Source organism: Hypanus sabinus, chromosome 4 (assembly GCF_030144855.1).
Source record: "Hypanus sabinus isolate sHypSab1 chromosome 4, sHypSab1.hap1, whole genome shotgun sequence".
In the NCBI taxonomy this organism is placed as follows: domain Eukaryota; kingdom Metazoa; phylum Chordata; class Chondrichthyes; order Myliobatiformes; family Dasyatidae; genus Hypanus; species Hypanus sabinus.
Genome location: NC_082709.1, coordinates 110,424,242 through 110,438,390, shown reverse-complemented (window position 1 = coordinate 110,438,390; position 14,149 = coordinate 110,424,242). Strand labels below are relative to the sequence as shown.

The 14,149-nt window shown below is 37.8% G+C and overlaps 1 protein-coding gene across 3 annotated transcripts in view; it reads left to right on the top strand.

Moving 5' to 3' along the window:
- LOC132393083 (RCC1 and BTB domain-containing protein 2-like) overlaps window positions 1-14,149 on the top strand; it is an 85,658-nt gene that overhangs the window by 19,179 nt on the left and 52,330 nt on the right. For all 3 annotated transcript variants that reach the window (XM_059967861.1, XM_059967863.1, XM_059967860.1), the window contains 2 exons: window positions 1,075-1,241; window positions 4,361-4,519. In XM_059967861.1, the coding sequence (XP_059823844.1) occupies window positions 1,075-1,241; window positions 4,361-4,519 (326 nt within the window). The remainder of the gene's footprint in view (window positions 1-1,074; window positions 1,242-4,360; window positions 4,520-14,149) is intronic.

Here is a 14,149-nt window from a genome sequence, read left to right as displayed (position 1 = left end):
AACCAGTAATTTTATCTTCGGAGCACCTATATATTTAATCCCATCTTTTGTAAATAAGGGCGCCAAATTTTCAGAAATGTTTCAATTAAATTAAACACTTACAATTATTCCAGGTCTTTACCAGCAGCCGCTCGTACCTGGTTTCATTTAAAGGCCTCAGCCCTACTTGGTTACTGCTGGCACCAGTCTTCCTCCAGACAGATCCTTCTTTCCTTGATACTGATTGCCTCTCCCTGCTGACATCCTCCATTATTATCGCTAACTGACTTGAGCAATGAGCATCTTACAAACCAGTTGTGCTGATCTTCTCCATTGTTTCCTTTGGGATGCATCCAATATTTTGTATAGTCTCCAAAGTTAATGTGTTGTTCCCTTTATTTAAAAAAAAAGATGGATTTTGATAAATGCCAAACACTATTTCAGATTCCTGCACGTGTCTGGTGTCAACAGCACTCACTTAAATACCAAGTTTACAATTTGCCTGGACAGGTTGCTTTACCTTCTTATCATGCTAGCAGTCTTTTCACTATTAGGGTTGAGAATGGATTGAACCAAAATAAATTTAATGGATGTTTAATACCACCAGTAGACTTTCATCTATCTGAGGTCAACTTTTTGACAGGATGTGCTAAATCTTTCCAAGTTATCATGAAGCTCATCTTAAGTTGTCAAGAGTACTGTCTCTAGAAGAGTGAGGCTACGTCACATGAGGGGATGATGACGTGTCATAACTAACACAATCAAATATTCGTAAGCTAAGCCAGAGGGCTCAGTGAATGAGAAGGGCAGTTTGGCCCCACAAGTGCTCAGAAGAAAGAAAGAACAGAATAAACTGTGAAAGTGTTTAATATAACTGGAAGTTAGTAAGTGTAATGTGCTTTACAACTTGTTCAAGTGTGTTGTTCTTTGTCTTATGCTGTAATTAGAAAAATAAATCCAAACATGTTTCAGTCCAGAAAAAGTAAAAGTTTACAATATTTTTAAGAGTCTTTTATCTTGGAGTGTTACATAAATAAATACCACAAAACACTGAAAAAAAAATTTAAAAAGAAGCATGCTGTTATTGATTTGCAGATGGAGAGGTTTATGCCTGGGGAAATAATGGTTACAGTCAGCTTGGCAATGGGACAACTACTCAAGGCTTGTCTCCATGTCAGGTTTCTACCAATCTGCTCAACAAGAAAGTAATCGAGGTGGCCTGTGGATCCCATCATTCCATGACATTGACTTCTGATGGGGAAGTGAGTAAAATTTATTTGAGAGTTAATTAAGAAATAAACTTCTATATGCCATTAGACTGGAAATTTTTGAAATCCTTTCAAGATTAGAATTCCCATTCTCAAACTTGAAAATAAGTAAGATTACCTTGAATGAGATACAGCAATTAAGCCCATTCCTTTGCATGAGCCATTAAAATTTGCACTGATAGATTTTTCAGATTTTCAGTCAACTGAATGATGTATATCTGAATACCAGTCAAATTTTGTTTTCTTTCCTCAGTAGTTTTGGTTACTCTTTGCCTAGTTCTCTCCATCTATGCAGTATTCTCTATTCCTACAATGTTCTTAAGAACTTTATCCATGTTCTTTCAGTATCTTTACATTTTGTACCAGTGTTAGACCATAAGGCCTAGCAGCAGATTTAGACCACTTGGACCATCATGTCTGCTCTGCCATTTGATCATGGCTGATTTATTTTCTATCTCAACCCCATTCTGTTGCTTCTCTCCATAACCTTTGACACCCTTGCTAATCAATACCCTATCAGCCTCAGCTTGGCCTCCACTGCGACAAAGAATCCCACAAGTTCATCACCTCTGTTCGAAAGGGATATTCTTCTATTCTGAGCCTGTGCCCTCTGGTCCCAGACTCCTCCCACCCTCCATGTCCACTCTAACTTGGCCTTTCAATATCTGTATGTTACTTTTTTCCTCCTGTTGACACTGAGGGGAATACTTGCAGCATTAAATTCTGTACCCTATTCAATTCAGTGTAGTTTAGGACCACGTCTTTAAATTCTCCTATCTACATGTCAGGAAAGATTAAGCAGATATTAATTAAAGTTGTGTGCAAAATTTGAAGGTGTAGTTGCTATGAATTTTTTTCCATTCTAATAATCGGAGATCCAATGCTATCCAACAATAATAAATGAGATAATCAAATTGAAAAAAGGGTAGTATCATTTTGATCCTTTTATCTAAATGTTCTGGTGCTGCTTGTGTGATTGCATAGGCATTTGCACTTGCTGGGAAAGAGAATTCATGAATTCACATCTTCTGATTTAATGATCTGCTCACTTAGAAGAAAATTGAGGGCCTGATAAAATTCTCTGAATGTTACCAAAAAGCCTGACCTTCCTAGAGAACTGGCTCTTTTATCTCCAGAACCAGAGTGGCAATGTGGCAGCAGAGATGGTCAATTAATCAGTGAACTAATTAAGAATATGTTACTCTATGATACACTTTATAGTTTCCTTTAACTTGTGATGCATTTTTATTTCGTAAACAGTTTAAGCAATGTATGTTCAAAGATCTTTTTATTATCAAAGTATGGATGCAGAATGCAACTCTTGAGATTCGTCTTCTCCAGGTAGCCAGGAAATACAGAAAAACCATGGATGTCTTTGAAAGAAAAGACATCAGTCACCTTGCATGGAAAAGAAAAAGAAACAGAAACTCGCAAACCACAACCCCTACCCCCACCCCTCACTTGCACAAAAACTAACAGATAGCCCGCCGGGAAAACGGCATCTAGAAGCCCCAAACCCCCTGCCCCCTTCCTCATTAAAAAAAAACTATCAGATCCCCCACATGGAAAAACACCGACAAGAATATCAACCATAAATCTCCAACCCCTCCCTTGCACAAAAAATAATGTATTGCCCACAAGGACATCAAACTCCAAACTCCACACCTCCAGCCTACTATTCGGCGGCGAGAAAGAAAACACAGAAAACTGTAGGAGACCAAAATATACTATGTGTGGTCCATTAATACAGATGTGTATGATAGCAGTAATCTTCTTTTGTCAAGCATGAATGGGACATTAGAGAGATTTTATTTTGATCTAGTTTTAACCTAAATTATCAGAATGGAACGTTTTGCAATTTGTTTAAAGATTAAAGATCTTAAAGGTAAGCATTATTTATCACATGTATTTTGAAACTACAGTGAAATACGTCATTTGCGTGAAATCAAGTGAGTGGCAATTGTGCTGGGTAGACTGCCAGTGTAGCCATGCCTCTGGTGCCATCACAGCTTGCCCATGACGTACTAGCCAGAACTCACAGGTTCTTTCCTACATGGGAGGAAGCTGGAGCACTTGTCACGGGATGAACATGCAAACTCCTTACAGACAGTGGCGGGAGTTGAACCTCAGTTTTACAGTTGGCCCTGCAATAGTGTTATATTACCCTACTGTGCTACTTATGTATCTATAACAGGGTTTCCTTCATCATGCCAGTAGTTTCCTCTCAGTTTACGCTACTGTTGGCCATACAATCCTGGTTGGAGATTCAGGAATATCATGGCACGTAGCTGTGAAGGATTCTTCATTACTATTTCCACAGTGGTTTTGTTTGACCAGTCGGGGATATTAACCTTGAGCAGAACCCCCAACCCTGGAGGAGCAGTGAGCCACTCTAGGTCTGGTCTCTGCCGTTGACCTGTCTAACATGTGTGACCCTACCAAGAGCCAACGCAGAAACCAGCCAGCCCTCTCGGGGTCATTGAGGCACACAAGCCTCCAAACCACGACGAGGACCAATTGAGGGACTGATTTAAAAGGAAAATCAAAATGTGGGTTTATGAATGTGCCTCATGTGCTATTGTGCATTTATAGTGAATTGAGAAGAAAAATTTGAAACTGTAGGTCTTGGAAATCAGAAGTAAGAGCAGAAAGCACTTAGCAGATCAGTCAGCATGTGTACAAGTGAAGTATATGTGAATTCAAAGATAATTTGAAAAGCAAAGCAAAAGAACATATTTGAATTTTTCTGAAAGTTTTGACTTGTTTTCCCTTGGTGGTTTCTCCATCCATTCCTCCACCCTGTCTGCAAATTAAAACTATTTGCTAATTCAGATAGAAGCTCTTATTTTTTTCCCAGTGACCTGCTAAGGGATTATAATAGATTCTGGTTTATTTAAAATGTAATAAATCTTTGTCTATGACCTAATTTATTTGTATGAGCTGAACTAATACAAAAACACTTCATCTCTGACTCTTAATATACCTCATTGTTGAGAGCAATTTTTAAGACTTTTTTGTACCATTTTCTTTAGGCCATCTGTTTAAAATTACCCTCCCTTGGTTTTGTATGTGGCCTGTAAATTCTTTTCTAATGTGTTTATATTTCATAATAGGTTTATGCCTGGGGTTACAATAACTGTGGACAGGTGGGATCAGGGTCAACTTCCAATCAACCAACTCCACGAAGAGTGACCAGTTGCTTACAGAATAAATTGGTGGCTACTATTGCTTGTGGTCAGTCATCTTCCATGGCAGTTTTGGATAACGGAGAGGTAAGTAATGTCTTGTGAATGGCACAAGTAAGTTCCATGGTTTAATTCTGTAATATAAAATGATAATACTGTCATAAGTTACAGATAGGTAGAGCTTTCTGATTGAATATGTTTATGCTGAGGACTGTCTTTTGTTGCATTAGATCAGTGGTTAGTGTACATTTCATGGGTGGTGTTGTGCAAAGCAGTTGATTGGGTAGCCGTTACACTAGGAAGCAGATGGTTCCCCTGCAGCATGTTGCATACCTCGCACATTCTGGAGATAGATAATGCCTGAGTTTATGCTGCTAAATATTGATTTATTTTTAGCTACTATGTAATAACTGTTTGTGTTTTTAAACATGATAGGCTATTAAAAGGTTTTAGCACTTCAGGTACTTGATGAACAATTCTGTATTTCTGTGCAACCAATTTGACACGTACCTTAAATTATGCAATGAGATTAGTTTACTCTGCATCCTTAATGGCGATAGTAAAGTGTGCACATTATATATAATGGGTCTCATGAGGTACTCCCCTGGTGAAGCCTCATTGATCACACCATAAATTCCTATTAACTGGGGATTCTCTTTACCTTCCAATGATCTTGTTTGAACTCAAGAGTTATGATAATGAAACTTCTATGTATGCTGAATACTGTCATTTTATAGACTTTGCTGCATACATTCATAAAATCACAAAGTTATAGCACTGAAGGAAGCCGTTTGATCACTGACTCACTATCTTGTGAAAACCTTTTAATTATTTTTATTGTTCTACCCTCTTCCCATAGCTCTCGCTATATATTTTGTCTTCTTCTGTACTTAACTAGCTTCCTTTTTAGCGCAACACATACACAAAATGCTGGAGGAACTCCGCAGGTCAGGCAGTGTCCATGGAAATGAATAAACAGTCAATGCTTGGGGCTGAGACCCTTCATCAGAACTGGAAAGGAAGGGGGAAGATGCCAGAATAAAAAGGTTGGGGGGAGGGGAAGGAGGACAAGCTAGAGGGTGATAGGTGAGACCGGGTGGGTGGGAAAGGTCAAGGGCTGATAGGAGAGGAGAGTGAACCAATGGGAGAAAGGGAAGAAGGTGGGGCACCAGGGGAGGTGAGAGGCCAGAGTGGGAACAGAAGAAGAGAGAAGGGGGAGGGGAAAAATTACTGGAAGGAGAAATCGATGCTCATGCCATCAGGTTGGGGGCTATCTAGATGGAATATGAGGTGTTGCTGCTTTCTCCCTGAGCATGGCCTCATTGTGGTAAAAGAGGAGGCCGTGGATCAACATGTCAGAACAGGAATGGGGATAGGAATTAAAATGGTTGCCCACTGGAAGATTCCATTTTTGGGGGATGGAGTAGGTGCTCGACAAAATGGCCCCCCTATTTCTGTCTGGTCTCATCAATGTAGAGAAGGCTGCATCAGGAGCACCGGATATAACGGACAATCCCAACAGATTTGCAGCTGAAGTGTTGCCTCACCTGGAAAGATTGTTTGGGGGCCTGAATGGACTTAAGGGAGGAGGTGAGTGGGCAAGTGTAGCATTTCTGTCACTTGTAGGGATATGTGCTGGGAGAGAGATTAGTGGGGAGGGATGAATTCACAAGGGAATCACGAAGGATGTGATCTTTGTGGAGAGTGTGTCAAAATGTATTTGGTGGTAGGATCCCGTTGAAGATGACGGAAGTTGCGGAAAATTATGTGTTGGATGTGGAGGCTCGTGGCTCATGTGATGATGAGGAATTCAGTCCCTGTAAAGGTGGTGAGAAGGTGTCCTGGAAAGGAAAGCCTCACTCTGGGAACAAATACAGTAGAGGCAAAGGAACTGGGAAAAGGGAACGGCATTTTTATGGGAGACAGGGTGGGAAAAGTTATAGTCAAGGTAGCCATGGGAATCATTAGGTTTATAAAAGTTGCTGGTGGACAGTTTGTCTCCAGAGGTGGAGACAGAGACAGATAGAGAAAGGGGAAGGAGGTGACGGAAATGGACCAAGTGAATTTAAGAGGAGGATGGAAGTTGGGGGCAAAGTTGAAATTGACAAGCTCTGCATGAAGCAGCATCAATGTAGTGGAGGAAGAGTTGGGGAACTTTACCAGGGAAGGGTTGGACATGGACTGTTCTGTGTAACCGATGAAAAGGCAGACAGAGCTTGAGTCTATGCAAGTGCCCGTGGCCAGCTCTTAAGTTTGGAAACATTGTGAGGAGCCAAAGGAGAAATAGTTGAGGGTGAGGACCAGTTCTGCTGGGTGGGGGGAAGGGTGGTGTTGGAGGGAACTGATTGGGTCTTTTGTTCAGAAAGAAACATAGAGCTTTAAGTCCCTCTTGATGGGGGATAAAAGTGTATGGGGACAACTTCTCTTTAGTGGCTGATTGACTTTTCCTCCACTATCTCTCAGGCAGTGCTTTCCAGTTCTGGAATGCAGGTCATGCACTGCTTGAGAAAAAGTTATCTTCGTGTCGCTTTTGGTTCTCTTACTAGTTTCTGTCATTATATAATCCTCTGTTCTTGATTCTCCTATTAGTGGGAACAGTTTTTCCTTATGTAACTGAAAGAGGAGAATTAACTTCTTGCAACTGAAGTCCCTGGAAGAAACCTATGAAGTTTCTTCACATGATTGTGGTGCCTGAAAATGAACGTACTCAGTTGTGGCTGAAACAGCCTCTTCTAAAGATTCATGAATTCCATGCTATTCTCTGCCTGTTTTTATAAAGACCATAACCCTTATGTCTTAATTGCCTTAATTGGATTTGGTAACTTGAGCAACTTATGCTCTGTTTGTGTGTGTGTATACCCTCTTTATATTGCTGTCTCTTCTCTTCCCAAAACGTATCACTTTACAAGTTGTTTTGACAGATACAGTATATAAATTAACTTATCATCAGACTATCAATATCCTCTTGAAGTCTCTTATTGTTCTTAAAATTCATTCGTCTTTCAAGTTTTGTGCATCTACATTTCCTTGGGTTGCATATGTCTAAGGAATACACACTCTGGTCCTGCCAATCTGTGAGATTGAGACTGCTCTCCCACCCCAAACCCCAGTTAGTGTGGATACTGTGTGATTTGTTACCCTGTTACAACTCAGTGCCAAGAAATAACAGACAGCACACTGCATACGATTAAAGGAATTATATTTATGAATCTAAAGGGTTAGTGAAGAAAAAAACAAAAAGGGTCCATTATAATTAAACAGTCAAATATGCACAAGTTGGAGCTCACTTCTTCCAAAAGTCATATCCACCGATCCTCAGTGGACCCCTGCACCTTGCTCCATCGAATCATGCTCCCCCACTGGGTCGAATCCTACAACCGGTTCTCTCCAGCGTCCTCTCTCTTCATCTTCCGTCACCAAGACCCCAGGTCACAAAAAGACCAGTTCATATTCCAAAGCACCTGTTATCTCTAACCATAACCCAAACACTCTTTCTACAGAAAGACCATTACATTAGCAGTGAAACCTTTACCAGGCCATTACACTCTTTCTCCCCCCCACCCCACCAGAATTAGTCATGACCTCATGACTTTCACCCCGTCACAGAAATTTTGTGAGATTGGAACCTCCAAGCCAGGTGTAAGTGGCAGTGACATACCTCACCAAAGGGGATTGGTGTCACACTCTGTTCCCCAAGTGTGACAGGCCAATTTCCTGACTTTGAGATCTCCTTACCACATCATCTAATTCTTCAGCTTCAGACACTCCCTGGGCTCTTTCTGTCTTCATGGGGAGGACCTTCCCAACAACATAGATCCCCTCATTACTGGGCTGAGATCAGCTTCATGCCCAGTTATTTTAGAGACCAGCCTCCCATCATTTTCTAATCACAAACCTGCCTATCCACTGCTAGTTCTCCCCATTTCACCCATCTCAGTGTGTGAAAGGCGGGAAATCTCTAATTCAGTTATTGGGGAGTTTGCAAAGGGCAGCATATACCATGCCCCCATTTCCTCAACCTGTGAGTCTGTATCACATTCAGTGGTTATGTTTGGTTCAGCCCTTTCCGCTGCTTGTCAGTTCTTCTCTTACTAGGAGTGGGGTCCAGGTCAGGCTCTGGGTCAACATGCACCTCTTGTCCCAGAGTAGAAGGTGGTTCTGATGGAGAATCTTGATAGGTCCTTTCCCATCCTCTGATTTCACCCGGAGAACTGGTACGTTTGGTATCCAGCTCTCCACTACGTAGTGCATAGCCACCCAGCAGTCAGCCATCTTATGCTTTCCAGGTAGCCCCAGACTCTTTATGAGGACTCAGTCTCCGGGCATTAGTTGAGGGAACCTAAACTTTTGATCGTACCTCCTCCTTATTTTCTTGATCCTGCTTGGTAGCCGAGACCTCAGCTAGTTCATAAGCCTTTTGCTGTTTCCTTCTCATATCAGATGCATATTTCAGATAAATCTTTGGTGGTAGGTCTCCCTCGCCAGTCTCAAAACAGAGGTCACTGGTCAACCTCGCTTCACGCCCAGACATCAGATAATATAGCGGGTACCCAGTAGCTTCATTTCATGTACAGTTGTAGCAGTGGACCAGACGTCCAATATGTTTAAATTTTTTTTTTGAGTTTTCAATGATTACAGAAGGAAAGAAAAAAAATTATCAACCCTTCCCCCCTCCCCTTAACCCCTCCCCCCAACATATCCCTATAGAAAGAAAGAAAAAAAAAAGAAGAAAAGAAAGAAAGAAAGAGTGCCTGGATATCGGAAGATCCCCACATGCTCCATGGAATTCATAATAGCTTTAGTATATATATTTATTTCTTTCCCCAAATAACCAGTAATTTTATCTTCGGAACACCTATATATTTAGTCCTATCTTTTGTAAATAAGGGCGCCAAATTTTCAGAAATGTTTCATATTTATCTCTTAAATTATAAGTAATTTTTTCAAGTGGAATACAGCTAAAGATTTTGTTCTTCCAACAATCTCTACTTAAGTATGTATCCGATTTCCAAGTAACTACAATAGCCTTTTTGGCTACTGCCAATGCAATTTTTATGAATTCTTTCTGATATTTATTCAATTTGGGTTTCGGTTTTATCCCTTAAATATCGCCTAGTAAAAATAATATTGGATTATGTGGAAGTTGTGTTCCAATAACTTGTTCCAGTAAAACTCTTAAATTTGTCCAAAAAGGTTGAATTTTAAAACAAGACCAAGTTGAATGTAAAAAAGTACCAATTTCTTGATTATATCGGGAGCATTGATCAGATAAATTTGGGTTTAATTTATTTATTTTTTGTGGTGTAATATATAATTGATGTAAAAAATTATTTTGCATTAATCTTAACCGGACATTTGTTGTATTTGTCATACTATCAAGACATAGTCTTGACCAACTTGTTTCTTCAATTTTAATATTCAAGTCAGTTTCCCATTTTTGTCTTGACTTATGGACTCCTTGTTTAATTGCCTGATTTTGAATCAAACTATACATACAAGAAATAATTTTTAAAATTTTTCCTTTTTGAATTGAAGTTTCTATTTCATTAGGTTTCGGCAATAACATTGTTTGACCCAGTTTATCTCTTAAATAAGCCCTTAATTGAAAATAACAAAAAAGAGTGTTGTTTGATATTTTGTATTTATTCTTTAATTGATCAAATGACATTAAGATACCTCCTTCAAAACAGTCTCCTGTATATCTAATCCCTTTTTGAAACCAGTTGTATAAAAGTTGGTTATCCATTGTAAAAGGAATATGTTTATTTTGAATTAAAGGTCTCTTTGCTAATAAAGATTTCCTTATCTCATCGTCAACATTTATCTTATTCCATAAATCAATCAAATGTTTTAATATAGGAGATTCTTTCTTTTCCCGTATCCATTTAGATTCCCACTTATATATAAAATCTTCAGGTATATTTTCTCCTATTTTATCTAGTTCTATTCTAATCCATGCTGGTTTATCTTCATCAAAAAAAGATGCAATAAATCTAAGTTGATTTGCTTTATAATAATTCTTAGTTTGGAAGCTATAACCCTCCTAGATCAAATTTCCATGTCAATTTTTCCAACGATATTCTTGACATCTTACCTTTCCAAAGGAACTTCCTTACACATTTATTTAACTCTTGAAAAAACTTCTGGGGTAGTGTTTGGAATAAATATTGTAATCTAGGGAATATATTCATTTTTACAGCATTTACTCTGCCTACTAATGTTATTGGTAACATAATCCATTTATCAAGATCTTCTTGAATTTTTTTCAATAATGGTAAATGATTTAATTTATATAAATTCTTTATATCATTATCAACTCTTATACCTAAATATTTTATACCATTTATCAGTAATCTAAATTGAGTTATTAATCGGCATTGACTATAATCTCCTTTAGTAAGAGGTAGAATTTCACTTTTATACCAATTTATTTTGTAGCCTGATATTTTCCCATATTCTTCCAATCTAGAAGATAATTTACGTAGCGAATACAATGGGTTTGTTAAATAAAGCAGAACATCGTCAGCAAATAAGTTAATCTTGTATTCCTTCTGGTTAACTCTGAAACCCTTAATATCTGGGTCCGTTCTAATTAATTCAGCTAATGGCTCTATCGCCAACACAAATAAAGCAGGTGATAATTGACAACCTTGTCTAGTTGACCTTGTTAACTGAAATGATGTTGAAATTTGACCATTTGTCACTACTTTAGCTTTGAGATTAGTATTTAAGGTTTTAATCCATTTTTTAAAGGATACTCCTAATCCATATTTTTCCAATACCTTAAATAAAAAATCCCATTCCAATCTATCAAATGCTTTTTCTGCATCTAAAGCAACTGCCAAACTCATTTCCTCCCTCTTTTGTGCCAAATGAATTATGCTAAGTAACTGGGTTACATTATCTGCTGATGATCTATTTTTGATAAATCCTGTTTGATCCATATGTATTAATTTTGGTGAGTATTTAGATAATCTACTAGATAAAATTTTTGCTATTATTTTATAATTGGTGTTTAACAAAGAAATAGGTCTATATAATGTTGGCTTTAAAAGATTTTTTTTGGCAATACTATTAAAATAGCTGTCGAAAAAGATTCTGGAAGTTTATGCGATCTTTCCGCTTGATATACTAACTCCATAAAAGGAGGAATTAATAAATCACTTAAGATTCGTCACTTGAGATTCAGTTTCATGTGACCCTGCCACTTTGATCTGACCCACGCCTTCATTAACCAGATCCAGCACTTGCCTTTGTTGAATCTTGCCCCTCTTGACATAGGATATCTGGTTTGTGGGGGTTTAGCGAGGGTTAATCGGGGTGTGCTTAGGGTTTGTGGGGCTGAAGCCAGGGTAAATCGGGAAGTGCCTAGGGTTTGTGGGGGTGTGTGTCCCTTTTGGACTTTAGGATTAGGTTTGAGTGTTGGGCTGGTGGATGTATATATCGGGTTTGTGGGGTTTTGCAGGTGTTGATCGGGGTGTGCTTAGGGTTTGTGGGGCTGAAGCCAGGGCTAATCGGGAAGTTGCCTAGGGTTTGTGGGGGTGTGTGCCCCTTTTGGACTTTAGGATTAGGTTTGAGTGTAGGGCTGGTGGATGTATATGTTTGGCTGGGAGAAGTTAGGCTGCAGAGTTTTGAGTATGAGCTGCTATGGCGGCTAGGCTTGTATAGGGAAGTCAGGTTAATCTGGTCCATGCCTTTCATTATCGTGGTCCGACCCCACTTGGTTCAACGAACCGGGTGTGCACTGGGACACATCGTTAGTAATGCACTTTTTATAAAACTTTTTATAAAATTCAGGCGGAAAACCATCTTCTCTTGGAGATTTATTATTTTAAATGATCCTAAAGCTTCTTCAACCTTTTTTAATGTAAAAGGCATATCTAATCCCTTCTGTTCTTCCGTATTTAATTTTGGAAGAGTTATTTGTGATGAAAACCTTTCTATCTTGACATTGATTTATACAATTCAGAATAAAAATTCTTGGAAGTTTCATTAATTTCTAAAGGTTTATAGGTAATTTTATTTACTCTTGTTCGAATTGCATTTTTCGTTTTAGAAGTCTGGTCTGTTTTTAACTGCCACGCAAGGACCTTATGTGATCTTTCACCTAGTTCGTAATATCTCTGTTTAGTTCTCATAATTGCTTTTCCTGTTCGATATGTCTGAAGTGTATTATATTGTAACTTATTAATAAGTTGTCTCCGTTTTTCTTCTGTCATATATCTTTGAGATTCTTTTTCTAATTGATCTATTTCTACCATATATTCCTTCTTAATTTTAGAAGTGTAACATTATCTGGCCTCTCAAATATGCCTTCATTTCTTCCCACAATATAAATTTATCATCAACTGAATGTGAATTTGTATCTAAAAAAAACTGAATCTGCTTTTTCATAAAATCACAAAAATCTTGATGTTTTAATAATATTGCATTAAATCTCCATCTGTAAATTGATTCTTCTTTATCTATCATTATCATTGTCATTATCAAGGGAGAATGATCTGACAATATTCCTGCTTTATATTCCATATTTTTCACTCTGTCTTGAATATTCGTTGATAATAGGAAAAAAATCTATCCTTGAATAAGTTTTGTGTCTAATTGAATAAAATGAATAATCTCTTTCTTTTGGATTAATTCTCCATATATCAATCAAATTTAAATCTTTCATCTATGATAAAGTTAATTTTGCTACTTTTGACTTTGTAACAACTTTTGTTGATCTAACTAAAATTGGGTCTAGACAACAGTTAAAATCTCCACCTACTAATATTTTGTCATGTGCATCAGCCAAATTCAAAAAGGCCTCTTGTATAAATTTTACATCATTTTCATTTAGTGAATAAATATTCATAAGAGTCCATAGTTCTGAAAAAATTTGACAATGTATAATTACATATCTCCCCGCCAAATCAATTAATACATTTTGTATTTTAATTGGTAAAAGTTTTATTAACCAAAATTGCAACTCCCCTCGCCTTTGAATTAAATGAAGCTGCAGTAACATTTCCGACCCAATCTCTTTTTAATTTCTGATATTCTATCTCTGTTAAGTGTGTTTCTTGTAAAAACAAAGCGCTATATCTATTTTCATTTTCTTAATGTATGTTAAAGTTCTTTTTCTTTTCACTGGTCCATTAAACCCATTAACATTAAAACTTTAAAAATTCAGTAAATTAGTCCTATTTTTAATAGGGTTACTCCAATCTATAATAATACCTAATCTTTCAACTTTCGTAGTACCTTGGGGAATCTTTTTAAAATTCTCCATGTTGCTATGTGTCTCCCCCCCCCCCCCCCCCCGCCCCGATCATCCAGGCAAAGAAAGAAAGATAGAAGAAAAATAGATTATAAAGAAAAAAGTAACAAAATACCCCCCTACTAATATTGTGAATAAAAAAAACACAACATTCGGGTCATGGCAATCACCATGATTACACACGTGAATCCCGTAGCAATCAATCCGAAGTTCCCCCAGCTCCCCCGTGCATAAAAATGTATATATGAGAAGAAAAAAAATGTCACTACTCTCAATTAATATTTCTCAAATTTTTACCTTTCTCCCCCTGTATCATATAATTAAGAACATATTTAAATATTATTTTGCCCTTAAATGTCCATCAATTCCATTCCATTCCTGTCTTCATCTTTAATCCGTTTCACTTTTAAATCTTTGGCTGTGGTTAGCAAATATTTGCAAGTTTTTGTGCAAACTCT